Source organism: Pistacia vera, unplaced genomic scaffold, assembly GCF_008641045.1.
Source record: "Pistacia vera cultivar Batoury unplaced genomic scaffold, PisVer_v2 Contig173, whole genome shotgun sequence".
NCBI lineage: Eukaryota > Viridiplantae > Streptophyta > Magnoliopsida > Sapindales > Anacardiaceae > Pistacia > Pistacia vera.
Genome location: NW_022195823.1, coordinates 1048694 through 1057628, shown reverse-complemented (window position 1 = coordinate 1057628; position 8935 = coordinate 1048694). Strand labels below are relative to the sequence as shown.

General features: G+C 34.9%; 1 protein-coding gene across 1 annotated transcript; it reads left to right on the top strand.

The window, feature by feature from the left end:
* The first annotated feature begins 5543 nt into the window (after positions 1-5543).
* On the top strand, positions 5544-8614 carry LOC116125892 (ankyrin repeat-containing protein NPR4-like). The gene is made up of 3 exons (XM_031411603.1): positions 5544-5548; positions 5956-6346; positions 7811-8614. Exons 1-3 carry the CDS (start codon positions 5544-5546, stop codon positions 8612-8614), a joined length of 1200 nt encoding a protein of 399 aa, XP_031267463.1.
* Positions 8615-8935: the final 321 nt, after the last annotated feature.

Below are 8935 nucleotides of genomic sequence, written 5' to 3'. Positions count from 1 at the left end.
TTGATGGAATTGTTTAGATATGTGTCTGTTGTATACCTGTTAGACCGACCGGTCCAATTGGGAACCAGCCCCTTGACCGAGTCAAGGAGCGGTTCAGTTTTTAAAACAATGAATCTAAGTCTAACCAAACATATTAGTATAACATTTTTCCATTAATCTTCAAGACAATTTATCTCAGTGGTAATCCTATATTTTTAATAAAAAATTTTTTTATTAAAACAAACGCAATTGTATTGGTTTTTTTAAATGCAACCGCAAGTGTAAAACTATATCTTCATGCAGTTTTACAATAACTGACTGTAACAACTTCTTTCTACTATAATAGTCATAAAATATATTAATAAAAAGACAAGTATATTTATCAAAAAGGTTGGGTGCAAAAAGTTTCTTTACTTAACAAATACATTCTTTACATAGTACAACATCATTTGTATAAAAAGACTCTAAAAAACAGTGGACAGTGCAGTCAAGTCTCCCTGCTTGCCGACGTCCATCCGACCACGTCCTCACATATGTCCTGAAAAACAAAGAAAACAATGGGGTGAGCACAAAGATGCTCAGTAAGTAAATCTTCTACTCTATAATCCCCGTGCAATTCTGTTCGTACTCTTGTTACTTTCTCTAGTTCAATCTCTCTTGTTCTTTCTCTACTTCTAGTTCTTACCATTCTTTTCTTTCTTTCTATTCTCATCACCCATGGAGAATATCATAACCATGCATGGATGAGACTGTAAAACCCCATTCCTGATTTTAGTTAGATCATGAATTGTATTTAAGTTAATTAATTCTTTTTTTTTAATTAATTTGATTTTTTGGTATTGTGGTAAGATAGGGGTATTTCTGTCAGTTTTTAAAGCTGTGTTAAGGGGGTGAAATCGAAGAAATAAATCCTGATGGGTTTGCATGTATCAAGATGGTGAAAAATTTGGACATTTTGCTAGGGAAAGCTTATGTGCTGGGTTAAACTGGAATTAGAGAAAAATGGGGGCAGAATATTTTAGAAAAACTGTTTTTATTAAAGAAAGAACTGGGCAGTTCGCCAAAGAAGAGAAGGAAAACAGAGGAGAAGAAAGAAAGAAGAGAGGAGAGAAAGGAGAAAGAAAAGAAAAGAAAAGAAAAGAAAAAGGGAGAGAAGAGAAGAAAGAGTGGTTTGGCCGAGAGATAGAGTGAGAGAAGGAGAGAAGAACAAAGAGAAAGGGAGAGTTTATTAGTTTTAAGGCTGTGAACAGTGGATCATCAATCGTGATCTGGAGCTCATTCGCCGTCCGATCGTGCTGATTTTCGGATATGTTGTTCATGAAACACAGCTCTACATTCTGAACGGTGGAGATCGAAATCTAAGCACGTAACAGGCAGCCAATTATAGGATAGAAGATGAGTGGTTTAACCAAAAAGTGTTTTAAAAAAAAACTTAATTCGGTTTGCATGTCAAGTTATCTATTTCTATTATAATGTTTGGGTGCAAAATCTTGAGTTAAGTGTTTATTTGCTAAAACTTATCTTGCATGTTTCGGCTGAGCAAAGTTTTGGGTGATAATGAATTAGATCTGTTCCAAACTAATAAGCTTTCATGCTGCATGTTAATTAATATATGTAATGTCTGTCCCATGAAATTTGATGTTGATGGCTGCTTGATTGGGTGTGTGGTGGCACTATAGAGAGAGTTGGGTTTCGGCTTATGTTGAAGGGTGGAGAAAATACTATTATGCAGAGTTTGGTAACGGAAATGTGTGTGTGGCTTATTAAATTGTTGAATGGAATATATATTTATTTAGAATGAGACTTTATCATATAATTAACTCTTTTTTTTTTTTTATATATACACATATAGGTGTATAAAGGTGCATTGGTGTTCTGTTGAAACATGTTTTACAGTTTACATTTTCAGCCCTATATGTGATTTTTGAATTATTTGTGTATATGCATGATTTATAAGCGCATAGGATTGTGTATTGACTTATATGTTACTGAGATTATGCATGAGATTGTTATGGTGCTAAAACACCCTACGAAGTACCCATCCCCCAGAGATACAGATTTTTGGCTCTGCCGAGCGATGCAGGATTCCGCTGGGTATGACAGTTTCAGATTTTGGCTCTGCGCATGCGTATGCAGATTTTATTGGCTCTGCCGGGCGTTGAGTGGTCCGCCAGGTATGACAGTTTTTGAGGCTCTGCCCGCGCGATGATAGACCTTGCGGGTATGACAGGTACGTCCCTCGCTCTGCCGTGGTTGGACGCCCACCAGGGACGACAGATCCCCCAGGGTACTAGTTGTGGTGAGAGTTTTAATAATAAATGTGAGGTTTTATACAGAATCCGATACAGTTAAAGGAAGTAAGTCAGAGTACAGTTTACTGAGTGCAGGATGATTAGAAATAAATTGTATATTGTATGCGAGAACGGGTGGTTGTTCTATTGCATATTCATAAATTACATTGTTGCCATGATTTGCTTGAAAATTGTTGTATGTTAGCATTATTCTTTTTTTAAGAATTTTATAAACCCCCCTTTTTCCCCACTCACTGAGTATTTTTAGCTCACCCTTTTTAATGTTTTCCCCCACCAGGACCTTCCGGAGATCGTGCCGAGCAGTGGCGCTCAGGGTTGTGCCACGCGTTGACATCTTTTATGTGGGTCTTATATTTATGTCGCATTGTAAATCTGGACTTTCGTTTCAAGAACTCGTTTTCCATGATGTATTTCCTTTGTTTCATATTTTGGAATGTGTGTATAAGTGGAAAACCTGATACAAAAGTTTCCCTAACTATTTTCTTTTGTAAAACGAAGATGATGTATGTCTTAAACAGGTTTCGCAGTTTTCCTACATGGCACGTCTCGGGTATCCGAGTCTGTGGGAGCGCCGGATCCTACGGGACGAGGAAATTCGGGCGGGTTGTGTCAGAGACACTAAAGCATAACATGCATTTCTCTTTCTTTTCTTTCTATTCTTCTCTTATTCTTATCTTCTGCCGGTCTTGGTCGATGCATGGATTCGGAACCCTTGATCATGTGAGTGTACTCTTTTTCGTGTATAGCTCTCATCCGCATGTATTCTCACGGCTATACAAATTCTTTTTCTCATTCTCATTCCGCTCTCTCATGGCGGAGACCGCTCTCTCTCATGGCGGTTTACATGGGTAACTCTACACTCACGGGTTCCCATCACACGACCTATTTCTTTTCTTTTCTGTAGCACTAATAATCATTTAATTCTCTAGTGCTAATTCTTTCTTTCTCTTTATTCTAAGAGAATTGGTTCTTTTCTTTATCTCTATTCATAGAGTGTTTCTTTCTCATTTCTCATATTTTTCTCATGTGATTACTCAATTAAACATATGCATATGGATGGCTCATGCCTAAAATCTTCTTATATGCATTCATGATATGCAAATATGCTATGTTGCATAAAGTAAGGTTCTCTACTTCTACTCATGCTCTTTTTAGGCATTCATAAAAATATGTGTGCATATATAACTCTATTATAACTTTAATTGTACTTCTTTTTTAACCATCAAAATTGGAGTTCAACTCCTTTAAATCATCACACATCCTGCAAGGAAACACTTCAAATATTCTCTCAAATTTTCTAATTCTATCCATACTTCTACCAAAATTTAACAACACATTCCACCCTTCTCATGGTGGAAATTCCTTCAGATAACAACATGAACTATCATGAATTCATCAACTTATTTCAACAAAAAATTCAAACATTAATCATATATAAAATCTCTACACATCATTCAATCATGCAAATCACAACTTAGGGGATTTACTTATCTTAGGCTCAAGTAGAAATCACTTAAGCTCTCTACTCTTGATGGCTTGATATTCTCTTAAACCTTCAATACAAACTCAATAAGGATCCTACTCTTCAACAATAAAAATTCACATCTAGAGTAAGGATTCTCACCTTAAGTGCTTAGGATCAACTTGTATCAATTTCTAGTCAAAAGCTCTTCAAAGATCCTTGGAAAATTGAATGAAAATTGAGAGAATTGAAGGATGAAAGAGGCGGTGGAGAAGAATGAATGAAAGGGTTTCTAAAGCTAAACCCTATATATCTCATATTTTCTCCACTCTTCCCAATATACCCTTGCTCTTTGAAATTCCATCTATGACCTTTAATTCTTTGCAAAAACATCCCCATCAAACTATTCTCCATGCAATTTCCTTGCTTTCACTCCCCACTTTTCTGCTAATTAGGGGTAGAATGGTCATTGAGTCCCAAAAGGAAGAATTCTCTAAAACTCAAGGGAAAAATTCAGCCGAGTCTTCGCTTCGGCGAAAACTCACTGTAGCAACCGGGGTTGTAGCACTTCATCGCCGCGGCGAAGCTTCTTCTTCGCCCCGACGAAGACTGTAACATCAAGATTTCGCTAAGTCTTACAAATTTTCAGAGCAACTACTAACCAACCAAAAACACCCTTTCAACTAAGGGTAAACAAACAATATTAACAACACACCAGACTCAAATGAGGATAAATCAATAAACATTCAAGCTATCATCAAATCTTAACTACGTACCTAAGTGGGACGTTACACGACTCAAGTTTTGCCCTTACCAACTTTATGACCTCAACTTTCCCTCTCATCGTAGCCAAGTGAAGACAAACTCTCCTTGTTGATCACCATCCAAATATGTATTAGAATATTGTGACTCGTTTTTCTATTGTTACGTCCATGTAAAGATCTCTTTAGGAAATCTATCTAAAGAGGAATGCAATTGTATAGGAATAAAACATGGCAGTTCTACACATTCTACTAGGAAAAAAAAAAAAAAAGGATTCCATCTAGGAGTACAAATCTCATGGATCACTTATAGGTGCGAATTGATTTAAGGTTACGAGAGGAGTAAGTGAAAACATAAGATATATATATATTATATATATATATATATATATATATATATATATATATATATATATATATATATAGATATATATATATATATATATATTATATATATATTAATATATGTTTAAAAACCATGGGTTGAGTGTTTGTTAATTAACAATTGACTTTGGTGTTGCTTTATGATGTGCGTATTTTGATATCCATATTGTTATAATAGTGAGTTTTTCTCTCATCCATTGATGTGGCAAGTATAGTTTTGAACCATGTTAAATATTATATCTTTCCATGTGGCGTTAGCAGAAGCTAAGATCAGAACTTCTTAATGAGTTTAAATGAAGGTAGTGAATGAAATTTTATGAAGAATGAATAAGGATGTTTTGAATCAATGTGTTCAACGTGTTAGATATTTGTGAATCTTATTATTAATGTATTAGCTGCATGTCGTGCTCGTATTAACTTTTTTTTTTTTTTTCTTCTGTTATTTTTAACTTGTTTTCTTTTTATCTCCTGTTATTTGTAACTGTTTTTTTTTTTTTTTATCTCATCAGTAATTTGTATGGCCTTGATTTTAGTTTATTTAAATTTGGGAAGACATCTGATACGTCTTAAGGCATGCTTCCATGTCTCCCCAAATTTGAATCGCTTCACTTTTACTGTATTTAACATAGAATTTCATCAGACGTAATGGGGTCATCCGAAACTAGCTGAATCATATCCCTTCATTTTACAATTGTTATTGGCAACTACTTTTGTTATAATTTTTAGCTCTTTAAGTACATGTACCAAATTATAATATTCTTGATGTCATGATCACGTCACCGGTCCGACCGTAGACCGACCCTCCGACCGATTCAACGTCCGGTCTCGTTCTCAAAACATTGTTTCCAGCTACATATAATAATAATAATAAAATAATAATTAGTTGTTGACTACCTAGTAAACGATAATGATGGTAGTGATCTTTTATATCTACTTAGAGAGAAGACAAAGAAAAGAAAAGGAAGAGAAGAGAAAATATTAATGGCGAATCCATCTACAGCCTTGCACATCTCAGCTTCTCTTGGCGATCTTGATAAAACCAACGATCTTTAACCAGAAATCCTGATTTGGCCAAAGTAGTGGACTCTGGCGGCCGCACAGCTCTTCATTTCGCCGCTTCCGAGGGGCACAGGGAGATCGTCGAAGTGTTGTTGAAAGCAAATAAAGATGCTTGTTTGAAGGCTGATGAAGGAGGGAGAATCCCTCTCCATTTGGCTGCAATGAGAGGGCAAGTTGAGGTCATGGAAGAGTTGATAAACGAAAAGCCTGAGTCGATTCTTAAGAAAATGCATGGATATACAGTTTTACACTTGTGTGTTAGGTATAATCATCTCAATGCTCTGAAATTATTGCTGAAATCGACTTATATTGACGATAAGTTTATCAACTCTAATGACCCTAACAATGAGACAATATTGCTTACATCTGCCAGGCTAAAACAAATTGAGGTATCAGCTCTGATTTCTTTTTTCTTTTCTATCTTTTTTCTTTTTAATATTTTAATTTTCAGTTTTTATAAGAAAGTGTTTTGTAAATCTAACTATTAGGTAAAGAGTAAAGTAAAAAGGGTACCTGTGATAGAGTTCTTGAACGTTTGTGAGTTTTTAAAAATTTGAAAACCTTAAGGAATTTTTAGGAAAATGTGTTTGGTTAGTTGAAATAAATGAGTAAGTATGTTATATTAATATGTTTGGTTAGGAGAAATAAATTGGTGGGTATGTTATTTAAATTACTAAATTACCCTATTTTTAAATATTAATATAATATTTTTTAATTTTTAATTTTTGAATAATTATTTAACCCCCAATATTTCAGATTTAGCTAAAACACCTGGCTTATATAAAACTTTAATTTATAACAAAATCACCCCCATTATCCTGCTGCCACCTGTCGCCACCACAAACCATCGTTGAAAGTTGTCTGGAGTCACCGTGAGTAGCCCAACATGACCGCGAGGCTTCGATATGGCTGTTTCTGGCCATATTGATTGCCGAAAACGAGCATATTAGGTTAGATCTGGCTAAGCTAGATCTATTCTGGTTATTTTCGGCTAGATTGATGGATCTATCCCGGCCAGATCTAGCCTGATATGGCCATTTTCGGTCATCAATATGGCCAAAAACCACTATATCGGAGCCTCCCGAAGAGTCCCAATGACTCTCGGTCATTTTTAGCGACTTCGGCAACTTTCCGGCGGCGATCCGCAGTGGTTGGCTCGTTTGGTAGTGGTAGTCTGTAATTTGTTTTAAATATAAGGGTATTATTGTCCAAAAACTTAATTAAACAAGGGTAAAATTGTAATGGTAGATTAATGTAAATTGATTTTAAAATAGGAGCATTATTGTCCAAATTTTTTATTAATAAGGGATATAATTGTAAAAAAAATAAGATTACCTTGGTAATCTTACAATACCTAAAAAAATAGAGATAATCAGATTACTTCCACTATTACTAACAGTAACTACCATTGGTATAACCAAAATCTTATATTACTTGACAACCAAATGTGTTAATCAAAGTAATATAAGATGACATAATCCCAGTAATCTACCTCTAACCCAACTCGCCTAAGGGTATCCATGATATTCTCACTTATACAATGCCTAATTATTAATTTGTTCTTGTTTTCTATTAACCAGTAGTTCCTTTGATGAAGTATTTAAAATTTTTGTCGTTTTTTCCTTCAAATTTTGTACCTTAACTAATAATATCTCTTTCATTAAGTAAGTGATAGAAACATTTTCTTTTTCAGTTTCTTAATCTCTTATAAACAGTCTACTAAAGAGAAAAAGAAGTAGCAAATTTGTTCTCTTGTACACATATAATGGGGTATTTTAAATTTGCTCTAACGAAAATGAAATTTTTTTGAAGTAATATAAATTCATTGGCTATGACGTGGATGGTTTTTGCAGATCGAGTGCTACTTGGTTTCTCACCCCCGAATATCAGTTGATTCAAAATCTCTTGCAAAAGCATTTGGGTTTGGGAATCCTCCGAATGATGATCAATATGAAAAACTAAGAGGCAATTTGATGGTGGTGGCCTCTCTAATTGCGCAAATGAGTTTCCAGGTAGCAACAAATCCTCCAGGTGGGTTCTGGCAGGTTAACACCAAAAAGTTTGATGAAGGTTGCCCCGAGGGCTCCGGAATGTGCAAAGCTGGAACTTCAGTATTAGCATACACTAGTAAAAGTGATTACCACTTGTTTACAGCTTGCAACACCCTTTCTTTTGTGGCATCACTGAGCGTAATCCTTTTGCTTATTAGTCAAGTTCCACTCCAAAATAAGTTTTTTGTTGGGATTTTGATCATTGGGATGTGGAGTTCAATCACATTGATTGCAGCTACATACATTTTCTCAATGCGCATGGTTCAGATGCAAGCTGATGATGAGATATTTTCTCGGGTATTCTCGCTTGCTCCCATCTTTTTGGCTTGGTTGATTTTTTCTTTAGTTTCTTATCATATATTTCAATTTGGAATCTGGCTGATATTTCACAAGAGCTACGTCATTGCTAAGAGTGGTGAAATTTTGGATTCCCTGGTGAAGAAGATAAAGAATTTGAAATCCAATGTTGTGAACACGCTAAAGAATTCGAAATCCAATGTTGTGAACACGCTAAAGAATTCGAAATCCAATGTTGTGAACAAGCTAAAGAATTTGAAACCCCATGTATGCCGCCAAGTACAGAGGCCTACAGGAACCGTCGTCTAAGAGGGAGATGTACTACACCTTCCTATTTAATTTCGCTTATTATTTGAAGTGTGTTTAACATATATAGTAGGTTTTGTTTCTTTCTTTATTTTGTTGACGTTCTGTAATATATTTTCAAACACTTATTTCTAATCAATTAGCGAGTTAATGAGAATGAACTATAATGGAATGTCAATATTTAATTGTACACTCTTATGATGCAGATATCCACACCGGAATATAAATTAAAGATATACAATATTTTGATTTTACTTGATAGTTTAAGATTTTGGATGTCATTGTCTAAATATTTAAAGTTGAATCTTCCATTATAACTTGAGC

Excerpts from the sequence above, each read along its gene's own strand:
- LOC116125892 (XM_031411603.1), top strand. Across the intron at positions 6,347-7,810 it reads CCAGGCTAAAACAAATTGAG|ATCGAGTGCTACTTGGTTTC; the intron begins GTATCAGCTCTG and ends TGGTTTTTGCAG.